General features: G+C 42.4%; 1 protein-coding gene across 2 annotated transcripts in view; it reads right to left on the bottom strand.

Annotated features, from left to right (window-relative positions):
- Window positions 1-1,162: 1,162 nt before the first annotated feature.
- The window catches only part of LOC126094872 (uncharacterized), a 278,191-nt gene continuing 260,736 nt past the window's right edge, over window positions 1,163-18,617 (bottom strand). For both annotated transcript variants that reach the window (XM_049909502.1, XM_049909503.1), the window contains one exon: window positions 1,163-1,712. In XM_049909502.1, the coding sequence (XP_049765459.1) occupies window positions 1,633-1,712 (80 nt within the window). In that variant the 3' untranslated portion in view covers window positions 1,163-1,632. The remainder of the gene's footprint in view (window positions 1,713-18,617) is intronic.

The raw sequence follows: 18,617 nt of genomic DNA, 5'->3' as shown, positions 1-18,617 counted from the left end.
GGTGAATCCTGTTGATGCCTTGGGCAGATGGAGGGAATATTTTGAAGAGTTGCTCAATGTAGGTGAAAATACGATCAGTAATGTTTCAGATTTCGATGTACAATGGTACAGGAATGATGATGGAAATAGGATGACATTTGAGGAAGTGGAGAAAATGGTCAATAGATTGCAGTGCAATAAAGCGGCTGGGGTGGATGAAATTAAGTCGGAACTCATCAAATACAGTGGAATGTCAGGTCTTCAATGGTTACACAGGATAATTGAAATGGCCTGGGAGTCGGGACAGGTTCCATCAGACTGGACGAAAGCAGTAATCACACCAATCTTTAAACAGGGAAACAGAAAAGATTGTAACAACTACAGAGGTATCTTCTCTTTGATCAGCGTTGTGGGTAAAATCTTCTCAGGTATTGTTGAAAGGAAAGTGCGAGTATTAGTTGAGGACAAATTGGATGAAAATCAGTGTGGGTTTAGGCCTCTTAGAGGTTGTCAGGACCAGATCTTTAGCTTACGGCAAATAATGGAGAAGTGTTACGAGTGGAATAGGGAATTGTATCTATGTTTTATAGATATAGAAAAGGCATATGACAGGGTTCCTAGGAGGAAGTTATTATCTGTTCTACGTGATTATGGAATAGGAGGCAAACTTTTGCAAGCAATTAAAGGTCTTTACATAGATAGTCAGGCAGCAGTTAGAGTTGACGGTAAATTGAGTCCATGGTTCAGAGTAGTTTCAGGGGTAAGACAAGGCTGCAACCTGTCTCCACTGTTGTTCATATTATTTATGGATCATATGTTGAAAACAATAGACTGGCTGGGTGAGATTAAGATAGGTGAACACAAAATAAGCAGTCTCGCATATGCAGATGACTTAGTTGTGATGGCAGATTCTATTGAAAGTTTGCAAAGTAATATTTCAGAGCTAGATCAGAAATGTAAGGACTATGGTATGAAGATTAGCATCTCCAAAACTCTGCCTAAAATAAATAGGAGATCTTGTTGGAAAGAGTGATGTAGTCTTGGCTGAATAAGAGTAAAGTTAGCTATCTAAAGTCCGATTAGCAGTGATCAAACAGCCAGGACCATCCATTACAGTTTGTGTCCATAGTCACCGTAGTTAGTATTACAATGTAACCTACATACTGTGTGAATAAATATTAGAAGAAATTTGTGATTAAGGTTGTCTGGAAAATAGGTCGTATACCACGTGCATTGAAACAAAGATCTTGTGATGCAAGTAAGACCAGTGCATTCATTGACCTTCCATAAATTAGTGTGATGAAAGGGTCCTTAATTAAAGTAGAGCATTTACGATACATGCCTTGTACAATATGACCGAAGTCTTTGCAGAATTCCTGCAGACATTCCTACAACAATTTTTTAAGTATCACTGTTATCTATCATTATAATTTTTCTCATTTATTGCCTTTAAGAATTAGGTAAGTTACACAGTTCATCATCTGTGAAATTAATTAAACTGAATAAAAGTAAATTTCTGTATTGTTCAGCTGCTATATCACAGGCTTCTTCCAAATCATTGGTATTATGTTTTTTATTTGTATTTAACATGGAAATAATCAGACAAGTCTCATACAACATTAGGTACTGGCAGGTAGTGTCAATGAAATGCAGTTAAACAGTTCCACTTCTCTGTCTTTCGCACAAAAACTGATGAAAGCTGTAGACAACCACCAACAGGTATACGTCCAAAACTGTAACAGAGAGAAGAAATCATTAGAAAAGTATTACAATTGATTGAAGCATATGTTACAGTGAATTATCCCTATTTTCTTATTACTTATCTTCTATTGTGTAAGTGGATGTTAACAGTTATAAGAGTATAATGGATTATAAGACACGATTAAGCGAAAAATATTGTGTATGTCATACAAAATGATTTGTTTACTTATTTAAGTCCCATACTCTACTAATTTTTATAGTATAAAATAATTCAATAGACATGAAATGTAGATAATATGCACTACTGTTTGTGAACATTGCACCAGCATGGAAAATTAATAAAATGTTATCTGTATGTGACTAACAGTAACAGAAAGAAATAATAAATATGCATTGCAATAAGGCTACATTACATGCCCGAAACAATACTTTAGGGAGTTTCCACATCGTAAAATAAGTACTTTTACTCAGTGTGCATTTCAAGTAAACTGGCTTTCATTGTGAACCAGAAGAATGATATACCAGAGGGTTACAGTCAGTGTAAAGTTACATTTCAGCTCTTGGACAAGGCTCATAAATGTCACCAAATGATAAAATACTTGGCATGTTCCTGTGGATCTCCTTTTGATCCCAGTAACTTCGTTGAGCTACAGCCTTTGGAACTTAGGAAACAAAATGGTATCTTATCCATGTACCACTCACAAATGATATAAAAATAGCCAATACTCTCTTACAGATACTTATATACTCGTATATGCCTTACAAGGCTATTTAGAAGATGCTGTTCACTTAATAAAATTTGGTTCAAATAGACTGAGAACTAATGAAGTGCAGCTGCCAGTTCTCAAAATACTGAGGACTTTATGTGGCAGCTTTTGACATAAATTCCTCATTTAACTACAGATGTATACAGATTGGTAAAATTTCACAAAATTGTCAATTAAATTTCAGCCTACTAGTACTTGCAGTAGTAGCAAATGGAAAATTCAGTTGAGAAAACAGATAAAATTTCAAAGAGACAACATAGCTAACCATTCCCGTCTTCAGGAGAAAAAATAACTTAAGTGTCAACAGGACATACTTAAAAGTAAGAAACACTTTCAGGACGTGTGTGTTTCTTCCTCAGGGAAGAAAGAAGGGCTGGTTAGGGAATGCTGGAAAGGAGAATATTGAATTTTTTGGATTGGTTCACAACTTCTCTCTCTCATATGCCTTTTGGTCTTTGGAAATAAAAGGAAGTCTGCTGGTGCCACACTACTCAAAAAAGGTACAACATGAGAGCATTTTTTAAAATATAAACTGACAGATAATGACTGTCTCATATACACTGTGTGATCAAAAGTATCCGGATACCCCCAAAAACATACGTTTTTCATATTAGGTGCATTGTGCTGCCACCTAATGCCAGGTACTCCATATCAGCGACCTCAGTAGTCATTAGACATCGTGAGAGAGCAGAAAGGGGCGCTCCGCGGAACTCAAGGACTTTGAACGTGGTCAGGTGATTGGGTGTCACTTGTGTCATACGTTTGTACGCGAAATTTCCACACTCCTAAACATCCCTAGTTCCACTGTTCCCGATGTGATAGTGAAGTGGAAACGTGAAGAGACACGTACAACACAAAAGCGTACAGGCCGACCTCGTCTATTGATTGACAGAGACCACCGACAGTTGAAGAGAGTCGTAATGTGTAATAGACAGACATCTATCCAGACCCTCACACAGGAATTGCAAACTGCATCAGGATCCACTGCAGGTACTATGACAGTTAGGAGGGAGGTGAGAAAGCTTGGATTTCATGAGCGAGCGGCTGCTCGTAAGCCACACATCACGCCGGCAAATGCCAAACGACGCCTCGTTTTGTGTAAGGAGCGTAAACATTGGACGATTGAACAATGGAAAAACGTTGTGTGGAGTGACGAATCATACTACACAATGTGGCGATCCGATGGCAGAGTGTGGGTATGGCGAATGCCTGATGAACGTCATCTGCCAGCAATGTAGTAAAATTCGCAGGCAGTGGTGTTATGTTGTGGTCGTGTTTTTTATGGAGGGGGCTTGCACTCATTGTTATTTTGCGTGGCACTATCACACCACATGCCTACATTGATGTTTTAAGCACCTTCTTGCTTCCCACTGTTGAAGACCAATTCAGGGATAGCGACTGGACCTTTCAACACGATTGAGCACGCGTTCATAATGCACGGCCCTGTGGTGGAGTGGTTACACGACAATAAAATCCCTGTAGTGGACTGGCCTGCAAAGAGCCCTGACCTGAATCCTATCGAACACCTTTGGGATGTTTTGGAACGCCGACTTCGTGCCAGGCCTCACCGACTGACATCGATACCTCTCCTCAGTACTGCACTCCGTGAAGAATGGGCTGCCATTCCCCAAGAAATCTTCCAGCACCTGATTGGACGTATGACTGCGAGAGTGGACGCTGTCATCAACGCTAAGGGTGGGCCAATTCCAGCATTACCGATGGAGGGCGCCACGAACTTGTAAGTCATTTTCAGCCAGGTGTCTGGATAATTTTGATCACATAGTGTACGTATGTGTTGTAATGAAAGAAAAGCAAGAGTTGTATTCAATGAATTTGCATGTAGAACTGCATTTCAGTTGGTTGAAATACCATGCTTGGAAGTAAACAACAACTGACTAGAAACTTGAAATTTCATTGACTACTATGAGTGATGGTGAAACTTCAAGATCCACACATAAATCTAGTTATGGGGAATGAAAGTAGATTGAGCGTCATTGATGTGCACTCGTTAAAGACTATTTATCAATAAATTCTTCAGCACAGTTCAACAGTTTGGATCACTTACCAAGTTGAACAAATTGAAGAGATCGTCTGAAAAATGTTGGATTCAGTATCTCACGTGTAAGAAGTAATAAAAGCTGACAAGACACACAGTAGTTTGAGAAGCAGAACACCCAGATAATTCAAGTTCTCTACTCTTAAAACTTAAAACTTAAATTCAAGTAATGATACGTCTCACTCACGCACATAACACACACACAACGGTTTGGAAATCATTTTTCTATACAAAATATAGTCCTCTGTATGTGACCTATCACAAATGTCTTAGTGAAAATCATGAATAAGCAATTGTTCTATATGTTGATGTTTATTTTTTAGACAAAGTATGAACATAATTTTTTATCTACAGGCTTTTATGTAACTTTGCAACATAATTTCAATTTTTTTGCAATCTTTTTCGTCACTCTGTGTGCCTGAAAACTGCTTTGCAGTAGAAGTTCTTTATGGTTTCCCAAGGTGTGACAAGCAAAAAGAAACTACATGTTTTCTTGCTGCAGGATGATCTTCTTCCCAATGCATTGATTAAGAAGTGTGCAGCACAGCTTGAAAGGTGTCTGGATGCCATGGAAAGCATTTATGAGCAGCCCAGGTTCAAGAAAAATGAAAAGAATGCAACCCACTGCATTCCAGAAGACTCTGCACGTAACTTTCTCAGGAGATTACATGATCATTCCTTTCTTTGTTAATGATAAATCGTAATAGTACCACTCCATACTCTGACATTTTGTTTCAGGCTCATAATGATGAAAGCAGCTTTCACTGATTGTCACACTATTCATCTAAAAGTCGTATCTATTGTTTCTAACTCTCTGAAGAGGGCTTCCAGTTATACTCCTTTCCTGCACTTTGTGGGGAAGAGTCAATACATGTTGAACTCAGTAGGCATAGAATTTTTGAAAATACAAGTTTTGAACGATTTCCTGTACTATATAAAGATGTACCTCTAGGGAGCTTATGTAAATACTTTTTCCTTTATAATTTTATTTTGTGCATTGTGTTTAGCAATAAAGGTAAAAACGTCAAATGATACATGTGTCTAAACATAAATGTTTCAAAGTATTTGTATATATCTTTGCTATAATATTTGTAGTGCCTATTTTCGACCATCGAAACTGAACAATCGAGTGATAGGGCGTTAATGAGGAGAACACTGATTGTTCATGTGGTGGCATAGATGGTGTGTTGGTTCACACATGTAAAGACGCAGGTAATTAATTCTAATTAATATGAGCACCATATTGTGTGAGCTGCAGAAAGACAGTTATGAATATGGAGTAAACTGTGAACTGTAGGCTCTGCTTTTATACATGGATGAATTAAAACAGTTTTCACATGTTCAACGGAAATATCATTACCTGCAACAGATATATAGGGTTTCTCCACAATTTTGGGTGAAACTGAAACAGCTGATAGTGGGTCCACAACCTGTTAAACTGAGAAAGGGAACAAATGGTTGGAAATGCGTATCTGTTGTGTTATGGACACACACAGCATACACCAGATAACAGCAATGTAGCTGATAGTTCTTGTTCAAAGTGTCAATCACCAGTTTCAATGGCACATGCAGTTCTGGTGCACTCTCACAAAGATCCCAGGTGTCTGTTGCACACTGGAACATGCAGTGGGTGATAAAAACCAAACAGACGTACTGTACACAATTCAGCTGACAGCACATGTGTCATGTGACGACTGCACGCATCTCACCGGCGCATTAGTCTGTGCCAACACACACCACTATCCCTAGTTTCAGTTGTCCAATGCATGAGGTAGCTAGTAATGTGTCCATGTTGAGGTGTGTTACTGTATGCAATGTTGCTAGGGTCCAAGGTGCGTGTCTCCTGGTACAACAGACACCTGGGATCCCTGAGTGTGGCACTGTTGCCATGCATGTATAGAGACTGGTGGTCATCATTTTGAACAATTACTACACTCCTGGAAATTGAAATAAGAACACCGTGAATTCATTGTCCCAGGAAGGGGAAACTTTATTGACACATTCCTGGCGTCAGATACATCACATGATCACACTGACAGAACCACAGGCACATAGACACAGGCAACAGAGCATGCACAATGTCGGCACTAGTACAGTGTATATCCACCTTTCGCAGCAATGCAGGCTGCTATTCTCCCATGGAGACGATCGTAGAGATGCTGGATGTAGTCCTGTGGAACGGCTTGCCATGCCATTTCCACCTGGCGCCTCAGTTGGACCAGCGTTCGTGCTGGACGTGCAGACCGCGTGAGACGATGCTTCATCCAGTCCCAAACATGCTCAATGGGGGACAGATCCGGAGATCTTGCTGGCCAGGGTAGTTGACTTACACCTTCTAGAGCACGTTTGGTGGCACGGGATACATGCGGACGTGCATTGTCCTGTTGGAACAGCAAGTTCCCTTGCCGGTCTAGGAATGGTAGAACGATGGGTTCGATGACGGTTTGGATGTACCGTGCACTATTCAGTGTCCCCTCGACGATCACCAGTGGTGTACGGCCAGTGTAGGAGACCGCTCCCCACACCATGATGCCGGGTGTTGGCCCTGTGTGCCTCGGTCGTATGCAGTCCTGATTGTGGCGCTCACCTGCACGGCGCCAAACACGCATACGACCATCATTGGCACCAAGGCAGAAGCGACTCTCATCGCTGAAGACGACACGTCTCCATTCGTCCCTCCATTCACGCCTGTCGCGACACCACTGGAGGCGGGCTGCACGATGTTGGGGCGTGAGCGGAAGACGGCCTAACGGTGTGCGGGACCGTAGCCCAGCATCATTGAGACGGTTGCGAATGGTCCTCGCCGATACCCCAGGAGCAACAGTGTCCCTAATTTGCTGGGAAGTGGCGTTGCGGTCCCCTACGGCACTGCGTAGGATCCTACGGTCTTGGCGTGCATCCGTGCGTCGCTGCGGTCCGGTCCCAGGTCGACGGGCACGTGCACCTTCCGCCGACCACTGGCGACAACATCGATGTACTGTGGAGACCTCACGCCCCACGTGTTGAGCAATTCGGCGGTACGTCCACCCAGCCTCCCGCATGCCCACTATACGCCCTCGCTCAAAGTCCGTCAACTGCACATACGGTTCACGTCCACGCTGTCGCGGCATGCTACCAGTGTTAAAGACTGCGATGGAGCTCTGTATGCCACGGCAAACTGGCTGACACTGACGGCGGCGGTGCACAAATGCTGCGCAGCTAGCGCCATTCGACGGCCAACACCGCGGTTCCTGGTGTGTCCGCTGTGCCGTGCGTATGATCATTGCTTGTACAGCCCTCTCGCAGTGTCCGGAGCTAGTATGGTGGGTCTGACACACCGGTGTCAATGTGTTCTTTTTTCCATTTCCAGGAGTGTAGAAACCTAGTCCCAACAGGGAATCATATAGCGCTCTTACAAAAAAGTGTTCCGAGACTGTTACCTGAAATGCTCCTCCATGATACTGACAAGAGGGAGATTGAGTTAATAATTAAATCACTAAAGACCAAGAAAGACTCATGGATATGACGGGGTATGTAGCAGAATACTGAAGTATTGTTCTATGTATGTCAGCCCAGTACTTAGCCATATCTGTAACTTTTCCTTTAGGAGTGGTCGGATTCCTGACCGATTAAAGTACTCGGTAGTGAAGCCACTTTATAAAAAGGGAGACAGGGATAATGTTGACAATTTTAGACCTATTTCTATGCCATCGGTGTTTGCTAAAGTTAGCGAGAAGGTTGTATATACAAGGTTACTGGAGCATTTAAATTCACATAATTTGCTGTCTAATGTTCAGTTTGGTTTCAGAAATGGTTTAACAACTGAAAATGCTATATTCTCTTTTCTCTATGAGGTTTTGGACGGATTGAATAAAAGGTAGCGAACGCTAGGTGTTTTCTTTGATTTAACGAAGGCTTTTGACTGTGTTGACCACAAAATATTACTGCAGAACTTGGACCATTATGGAGTAAGGGGAGTAGCTTACAATTGGTTCGCCTCTTACTTTAAGAACAGAAAGCAGAAGGTAATTCTCCGCAATATTTAGAGTCGTAGTGATTTTCAGTCCCAATGGGGCACTGTTAAGTGGGGCATTCCCCAAGGGTCGGTGCTGGGACCACTGCTGTTTCTTATTTATATAAATGATATGCCTTCTAGTATTACAGGTGATTCAAAAATATTTCTGTTTGTTGATGACACCAGCTTGGTAGTGAAGGATCTTGTGTGTAATATTGAAACAGTATCAAATAATGTAGCTCATGAAATAAGTTCGTGGCTTGTGGAAAATAATTTGATGCTAAATCACCGTGAGACTCAGTTTTTACAGTTTCTAACTCACAATTCAACAAGAACCGATATTTTGACCAGACAAAATGGGCATATTATAAGCGAGACGAAACAGTTCAAGTTCCTAGGCGTTCGGATAGATATTACGCTGTTGTGGAAAGCCCATGTCCACGATCTTGTTCAGAAACTAAATCCAGCTTTATTTACCATTAGAACAGTATCTGAAATAAGTGACACTTCAACACGAAAAGTAGTCTACTTCGCATATTTTCGTATGCTTATGTCGTATGTTATTATATTCTGGGGTAATTCTTGTGATTCAAAAAGGGTATTTTTGGCTCAAAAACGGGCTATTCGAGCTGTATGTGGTGTAAGTTCGAGAACCTCTTGTCGACCCCTGTTCAACAGCCTGGGAATTCTGACATTGCCCTCACAGTATATATTTTCTTTAATGTCGTTTGTTGTTAGCAATATTAGCCTATTCCCAAGAGTTAGCAGCTTTCACTCAGTTAATACTAGGCAGAAATCCAATCTGCATGTGGAATGCACTTCCTTGACTCTTGTTCAGAAAGGAGTGCAATATTCTGCTGCATCCATTTTCAATAAGCTACCACAAGAACTCAAAAAACTTAGCAGTAGCCCAAACTCTTTTAAGTCTAAACTGAAGAGTTTCCTCATGGCTCACTCCTTCTATTCTGTCGATGATCTCCTGGAGAGTTAAAAACTTAAGTAAATTCCAGTGTTACATTGTTGATTTTCTTTATTTAAACTTACGACTTGTCGCCTGAATATGTTTTTTATATTTCATTTTATTTGTTTCTACTATCGTGTTATAATTTCATGTATTGACTCGTTCCCTGACCACGGAGACTTCTCCTTAATTTGGCCCCACGGAACAATAAATAAATAAATAAATAAAAGAACATATTCTGTTGAGTGTGGTCGGTTTCCAAACTTTCCTTCTCGCAGCGTACACCCAGAGAGCTTTCCGAGTTGGACCGAACAGAAAATCTAAAGCCAAAAGACACACTTCAACAACAGTAAAAGTAAACAACGCAACCAAAATTGATCTATATAACAGAAAATGTCCCCTTGAAAGAATCAGTTTACGGGTCAAATGATGAGCTTCCTTTATACTTTCGACTAGGATCAGAAAGGTTAGTATATCCGTAGAAGATACAACTGGCGTTTTTTTAGCTTCCACTAGAAGCTAACATTCGGGGCAACTAAAATGACAGACGTCGCCTTTAAGCAAGGAGGTTAGACTGACGTCATGGCAACTCCTCTTATTCTTCCGCCATGCTTCAATGTATAGCTCAAACATTATCAGCGGTTGTTACAACGGCGATAAACATCTGAGGCTACTCACCGTTACTGAAAGTTTTGTCCTGAAGTTCTTCCCTTCTTCAACATTATGTACGTTCGAAAGAGCAAACCTACATAACTACAGAAAGTTAAAACGATCCTTTATAATCACAAACATTTCAAGCAAAATATAACTGCTACGTCTGATACAACATTTCGTGGTACATTTATCCTGCTTCGGCATTAAACTGAATCGTCGACGGCATGCAATATCTGTGGCTCTCTCTACAAGAAGCACATTTTATGAAATATATCAAGTATCACCCGAGATTTGTGTTGCGGGAATGCACATGGTCACAAACATTATACACTCAAGTTACATTCAGTTCAGGTAGGTTAGAGCTATCCGTATCACGATAGAGCAAAAGTCGTTTTTCTCGAAACGACATTCAGTTCATGGCAGAATTAAAAGTTTCCTCTGGATGCAGATGAAACTGCAGGACGAAATACGCTAACATATTGTTGAGATATGTATATAAATATATATATGTGAAATTTGTTAAACGTATGTGCACGTGGAGGAAACAGCAGCCAAAAAGCTAGAACTTAGTTTCTCTCTTGGCTCCACAAACCGCAGTCGGTGTTTGGCCTCGTCAATCAGCCTACGTAGCATTCCGTCCTCGGCAAGTTCTTCCCTTGCTCCAAGTATCTGAAAATCCTTGGCCACCTGGCTGTGCACCATATTTTCTGTCTGCTAGATATTCGTTCTTCGGGTTTCTTCTCCGAACTTCTCTCATTGTCAGTCGTGATCCCTCCTCCTTCCTATAAACACGGCCAGCCCATCTCATTCTCTTTATCTCGGCTTCTATAACAACATATGGTTCGTTATATATCTCCTTGACCTCGCTGGTCTCTCCTTTTCCCCAATCTCCTCCGTCACAAATTGGTACCCAAATATTTTCCACAGGAATTTCTTTTCAAAAACCTTTATGTTTCTCCCTGTATGCTTACCTATTCTACCTATTTCTGGCCCATATAGTAACAATCTTTTGACAGTGTTGATTGGAATACTCTCTTTCAATCTCTGAAGGTGGCAGGGGTAAAATACAGGGAGCGACAGGCTATTTACAATTTGTACAGAAACTAGATGGCAGTTATAAGCGTCGAGAGGCATAAAAGGAAAGCAGTGGATGGGAAGGGAGTGAGACAGGGTTGTAGCCTCTCCCCGATGTTATTCAATCTGTATATTGAGCAAGCAGTAAAGGAAACAAAACAAAAATTCGGAGTAGGAAGTAAAATCCATGGAGAAGAAATAAAAACTTTTAGGTTCGCCGATGACATCGTAATTCTGTCACAGACAGCAAAGGGCCTGGAAGAGCAGTTGAACTGAATGGACAGTGTCTTGAAAGGAGGATGTAAGATAAATCTCAATAAAAGCAAAACGAGAATAATGGAATGTAGTCGAATTAAATCGATTGATTCTAAGTATTAGATTAGGAAATGAGACACTTAAAGTAGTAAATGAGGTTTGCTATTTGGGGAGCAAAATAACTGATGATGGTCCAAGTAGAGAGGATATAAAATGTAGACTGTCAGTGACAAGGATAGCGTTTCTGAAGAGGAGAAATTTGTTAAAATCGAGTATAGATTTAAGTGTCAGGAAGTCGTTTCTGAAAGTATTTGTATGCAGTGTAGCCACGTGTGGGAGTGAAACGTGGACGATAAATAATTCGGACATGAAGAGAATAGAAGCTTTCGAAATGTGGTGCCACAGATGAATGCTGAAGGTTAGATGGGTAGATCACTAATGAGGAAGTATTGAACAGAATTGGGGAGAAGAGAAATTCGTGGCACAACTTGACTAGAAGAAGGGATCGGTTGGTAGGGCATGTTCTGAGGCATAAAGGGATCAGCAATTTAGTATTGGAGAGCAGCGTGGAGGGTTAAAATCGTAGAGGGAAACCAAGAGATGAATACACGAAGCAGATTCAGAAGGATGTAGGTTGCTGTAGGTATTGGGAGATGAAGAAGCTTGCACAGGATAGAGTAGCATGGAGAGCTGCAACAAACCAGCCTCTGGACTGAAGACCACAACAACAACAACAACAACATATTAACAATGGTCTGATTATACACCGAAGTGACGAAAGCCATGGGGTAAGTCATAATATCATGTCGGACCTCCTTTTCGCCCGGCGTAGTGCAGCAATTCGACGTAGCATGGACTCGAAAACTCATTGGACGTCCACTGAAAAATACTGAACCATACTCCCTCTACAGCCGTCCATAATTGCGAAAGTGTTATCGGTGCAGGATTTTTTGACGAACAGACCACTCGATAATGCCCCATAAATGTTCGATGGGATTCATGTCGGGTGATCCTGGTGGCCAAATCATTCGTCCGAATATTCTAGAATATTCTTCAGACGAATCACGAACAGCTGTGGTTCAAAATGGCTCTGAGAACTATGGGACTTAACATCTGTGGTCATCAGTCCCTAGAACTTAGATGTACTTAAACCTAAATAAGCTAAGGACATCACACACATCCATGCCCGAGGCAGGAGTCGAACTTGCGACTGTAGCAGTCGCACGGTTCCGGACTGAGCGCCTAGCGAACAGTTGTGGGCTGGTGATTTCGTGTATTGTCATTTATAAAAATTCCATCCATGAATGGCTGCAAATGGTTTCCAAGTAGTCGAACATCAGCATTCCAGTCAATGATCGGTTCAATTGGAGCAGAGTACTGAGTCCGTTCCATGTAAACACATCCCACATCGTTACGGAGCCACCACCAGGCTGCACAGCGCCTTGTTGACAACCTGCGTTCATGGCTCCGTAGAGACAGTGCAACACTCGAACACTACCATTAGCTCTTACCAACTGAAATCGAGACTCATCTGATCACACCACGGGTTTCCAGTCGTCTAGGGTCCAACCGAAATGGTCACCAGCCCAGGAGAGGCGCTGCAGGCGATGCCATGCTGTTGGCAGAGGCACCCGCGCCGGCCGACTGCTGCCAGTGTCCACTTAACGCCAGTTTCCGCCGCACTGTCCTAACGGATACGTTCATCGTACGTCTCACATTGATTTCTGCTTGTCTATTAGCGCTGATAACTGTACGCATAAACCGCTGCTGTCGGTCGTTAAGCGAAGGTCGTCGGCCATTGCGTTGTCCGTGGTGGTAGGAAATGCCTGAATTTGATATTGTCGGCACACTCTTGGCACAATGGATCTCGGAATAGTGATTTCTCTAACGATTTTCGAAATGGAGTATCCAGTGCATCTAGCTCTACTATTCGGCTTTCAAACTCCGTTAATTCCCGTCGTGCGGTCATAATCACGTCGGAAGCCATTTCACGTTGTAAGACATGTATATTTCTGTTGTCTATTGTCAAATCACAATTTATGAAAGATGTTTATACACTCCTGGAAATGGAAAAAAGAACACATTGACACCGGTGTGTCAGACCCACCATACTTGCTCCGGACACTGCGAGAGGGCTGTACAAGCAATGATCACACGCACGGCACAGCGGACACACCAGGAACCGCGGTGTTGGCCGTCGAATGGCACTAGCTGCGCAGCATTTGTGCACCGCCGCCGTCAGTGTCAGCCAGTTTGCCGTGGCATACGGAGCTCCATCGCAGTCTTTAACACTGGTAGCATGCCGCGACAGCGTGGACGTGAACCGTATGTGCAGTTGACGGACTTTGAGCGAGGGCGTATAGTGGGCATGCGGGAGGCCGGGTGGACGTACCGCCGAATTGCTCAACACGTGGGGCGTGAGGTCTCCACAGTACATCGATGTTGTCGCCAGTGGTCGGCGGAAGGTGCACGTGCCCGTCGACCTGGGACCGGACCGCAGCGACGCACGGATGCACGCCAAGACCGTAGGATCCTACGCAGTGCCGTAGGGGACCGCACCGCCACTTCCCAGCAAATTAGGGACACTGTTGCTCCTGGGGTATCGGTGAGGACCATTCGCAACCGTCTCCATGAAGCTGGGCTACGGTCCCGCACACCGTTAGGCCGTCTTCCGCTCACGCCCCAACATCGTGCAGCCCGCCTCCAGTGGTGTCGCGACAGGCGTGAATGGAGGGACGAATGGAGACGTGTCATCTTCAGCGATGAGAGTCGCTTCTGCCTTGGTGCCAATGATGGTCGTATGCGTGTTTGGCGCCGTGCAGGTGAGCGCCACAATCAGGACTGCATACGACCGAGGCACACAGGGCCAACACCCGGCATCATGGTGTGGGGAGCGATCTCCTACACTGGCCGTACACCACTGGTGATCGTCGAGGGGACACTGAATAGTGCACGGTACATCCAAACCGTCATCGAACCCATCGTTCTACCATTCCTAGACCGGCAAGGGAACTTGCTGTTCCAACAGGACAATGCACGTCCGCATGTATCCCGTGCCACCCAACGTGCTCTAGAAGGTGTAAGTCAACTACCCTGGCCAGCAAGATCTCCGGATCTGTCCCCCATTGAGCATGTTTGGGACTGGATGAAGCGTCGTGTCACGCGGTCTGCACGTCCAGCACGAACGCTGGTCCAACTGAGGCGCCAGGTGGAAATGGCATGGCAAGCCGTTCCACAGGACTACATCCAGCATCTCTACGATCGTCTCCATGGGAGAATAGCAGCCTGCATTGCTGCGAAAGGTGGATATACACTGTACTAGTGCCGACATTGTGCATGCTCTGTTGCCTGTGTCTATGTTCCTGTGGTTCTGTCAGTGTGATCATGTGATGTATCTGACCCCAGGAATGTGTCAATAAAGTTTCCCCTTCCTGGGACAATGAATTCACGGTGTTCTTATTTCAATTTCCAGGAGTGTAATATAATAACTGCTGAAGGTATGTTTGCGCATTGCTAGTTGTAAGATTATTGTAAAAAGTAAGTCCCATTTGAAAGTTTGTAAAATCATTTCATTCAGAATATAATTAACTTTTGCCAGCAATATTGAATTTCTAATTATAATCTATCCCAAAAACCATCAACGTAAAACTTTTGCAAAATTTTATTGTTGTCAAGAAAAAGTTTAAGTATGAATTACGTAATTTCAGTCAAATTAATTATAGAATAACGTCAGCTTTGCTATTAAAGAATAACGTCAGCTTTGGTAATAAATACGGTCACTTATTATGAAAGCCCACCAGCAGCTAATAGAGTATAGTAAAACAGAGTAAGTATATTCATATCGCAGTTCGATGTAGCAGTCAGATGGCGATCCAGTAACAGTAAAAATGGTAAGGAACAGTTTTGGTTTATTGCAGATAACGACTGAGAGCCACGACGACGACACATTGTATGTTTCGTCGAAATAATCAGAAAATCACTTTTAATAAGCAGCAATTAAATTTGTATGCGAAGATAGAGAAAGAGAATAAATTTTAAAGGGAAGATTTCATTTGTTATTATTAAGCAAGAGATAGAAATCCTAAGAAAAGTTTACATAGTGTGTTGTAAAAGGGAAGGTTATCAATAACAAAAGAGGTATAGAGGAGACGGGAAGGTTTCAACGTGAATCACCTGAATACAAACGACGCAGTGCACTACCCGTTTATAACTTGTGTGCGCCACACAGCGACCATCTGTAAATGTGCATATTGCTATCCCACGACTTTCGTCATCTTAGTGTATTTTTACATATCCTTCTTTTGGTTCCTTTTGAAAAAAATTGCATGACAGTTTTGTTGAGTGAATATGACGCTTTGGATGCCGCTTTGATCATTGCTTCTATTTCTTGTTTCTCGTCATTTCTGTTGTTAACAACCACCACTTGATATTTAAGCTAATCTGTTTCTTCAAATATATGGTTATCAATCTGCAGGGTTTCCCACCTTTTTGTTTTGTAATTTCTCTCTATCCCCAAGATTTTGTTTTCTAGATTTTTACCTGTAATCCAACTTTCCTTGCTTTTTTTAAATAGTTTTCGTACCACTATTTACAGGTAATCTAGATTGTCGGCATTGAAACCTACGTCATATTTAGAGGCAAGTGCATTTATTTATTCAGTTTTATTCCACTTCTGCTTTGCTTACTACATCTACTGCTTCCCTTGTTGTTAGGCTGAACAAGAGTGGTGATATTCCATCTTCTTGCCGTACTTCTGTTTTATGTTAAAAGCTGTGGAACATTCTTCTTCCATTTGCACTATCCACTTCGAGCCTTCCAGTGTCACGTTTAGAAGATTTGTAATCTTCTTTGGTATTCCAGACTTATGCACTTTCCCCGACAAAATTTCTCTATTTATTCTATTGTTAAAATCAACAAATAATACTGCCATTTTTGTTCTATTACTCATACTTTGATATGGCTTCTTTTAGTAAAAATATATGATGAGCAATTGATCTGTATTTCATGAACCCTTCTTGTTCCTCGTCTATTACCTCTTTTAAATATTTCCAATATTTTCTGTAGAGTCTGGGAGAATATTTTTTAGGCTGTACCACTTAATGAGATGCCTCTACATTTCTGTATTCTTGTTTCGCGGCCTATTAACCGAGTGATACGATGATCGCTACTTTCCATTCAGCTGGCATTCTTTCTTCGTTGCCAGCCACTGTGCCGAGCGGTTCTAGGCGCTTCAGTCCGGAACCGCGCTGCTGCTACGGTCGCACGTTCGAATCCTGCCTCGAGCATGGCTTTGTGTGATGTCCTTAGGTTAGTTAGGTTTAACTAGTTCTAAGTCTAGGGGACTGATGAACTCAGATGTTAAGTGCCATAGGCCATAGAGCCATTTGAACCATCTTTCTCCGTTCCAAATGTTAGTCAGTAGTTCGCGTGTTTGTTGCGCAAGTGTATCCCCTCCACTTTTAGTTTTTAAGAAGTTCAGCTGTCATTCCATATCTACCCATAGCGTTTTGTAATTTTTTAATATCTTGCGTTGATCATATCTGAAATGAATACAAACACCCTTTCATTCTGGAAATATTTTTTTAGTACCCTAATTCACAAATCTAGCGATCGAAGAATGACTGACTTTTTCTAGTTCTTTGTAGGCTGCTATATAGGAAGGAGAAGGCGCTTCTTTTAAAACACCAACAATTAAATTTGCAATATAATGGCCACAGGTGTCTGTAGTTTTGTCAACTGAAATGCAGATAATGCTGTCCTTCAGTTCATTGCGTATTTCTTCCAAAACATATACGTAAATTGTCGGCATGTAATTTTTACGCAGTGTTGAGTCATCTGATATATTTTGATTCAAGCAATATTTCGCAGAAAGCCTTTGAGGGGAGGGTTTGCAAGTTTGTGAATAGGAATGTTGCTTGCAATGAATGCTTCAAACAATCCCATGTTAAAGCGACTTTTTTGGTTCCTTTGGACAACTTAGCTATGGTCAGAGGTTGTTGTGGCCCTTTCTTCTGCAGTCCTGCGATATGAAAACTTGTCTTGACATGCTGGTCTATTTGAAACTTTTTTTTTTTTTGCATGAAACGTTTTTCTCGAAAACTCGACCATATAAAACAATTATTCCGTCAAATGTAAATGTTCCATGATGGTCAGCTATCCACTAAAAGACGTTTCTTTTTTCGGGCGGCATGGCGCACAACAGGTTACGCACTACACGTCGTAAACACATTCAACTGTGTACAGGTAAATAGAAGGCTAAACTGAAACAGTGGACGTGCGACTAAAAGCTTGCGTAGTTTAATTTAATTGTTGCCGACGCGTACGGTATGACAGCGTAGGGGATTAACCGGGAGCGCGGGCGCAGGAGCGTTGACTAAATGGCTCAAATGGCTCTGAGCATTATGGGACTTAACTTCTAAGGTCATCAGTCCCCTAGAACGTAGAACTACTTAAACCTAACTAACCTAAGGACATCACACACATCCACGCCCGAGGCAGGATTCGAAACTGCGACAGTAGCGGTCGCGCGGTTCCAGACTAGCGCCTAGAACCGCTCGGCCACTCCGGAGCGTTGACTGTCTGCCTATTCGTGTTCCCCTCCTGTAATGATTTCGTTAGCAGAGGCCTCTCGATTGGAGATCGCACGCAGTACTAGGTCGCGGTCAATCGGTGAGGCATCAAAACTAGATCGAGCTGGAGACCGACCGCCTAAATTTTTAAAATATTGTAAACATAGAGCGAAAATATGCATCTTCACTAGTTTTTGGTTAAAATATGAAATAACCGGTGCAAAAGAGCCAAATATGCAAATGTAAATGCAGCATGCAATTGCATATAATCCGGTCTCTAGTCATGAGGCAGCGTAACTGACTACGCGCTAATACTCTGTGTTCATGAGCTTAGCGATTCAAATGGCTCTGAGCACTACGGGACTTAACATCTGAGGTCATCAGTCCCCTAGAACTTAGAACTACTTAAACCTAACTAACCTAAGGACATCACACACATCCATGCCCAAGGCAGGATTCGAATCTGCGACCGTAGCAGTCGCGCGGTTCCGGACTGGAGCGCCTAGAACCGCTCGGTCAGAGCTTAGCGACTTCCAATAAACATTACTAACAATTTCAAACCGTTACAAAACTTTTTTTCCTGCTATCTCTCACAAAACAATTAAAG

Source organism: Schistocerca cancellata, chromosome 8 (assembly GCF_023864275.1).
Source record: "Schistocerca cancellata isolate TAMUIC-IGC-003103 chromosome 8, iqSchCanc2.1, whole genome shotgun sequence".
In the NCBI taxonomy this organism is placed as follows: domain Eukaryota; kingdom Metazoa; phylum Arthropoda; class Insecta; order Orthoptera; family Acrididae; genus Schistocerca; species Schistocerca cancellata.
The sequence above is the reverse complement of the archived record's forward strand: the minus strand, read 5'-3'. Positions and strand labels throughout refer to the sequence as shown.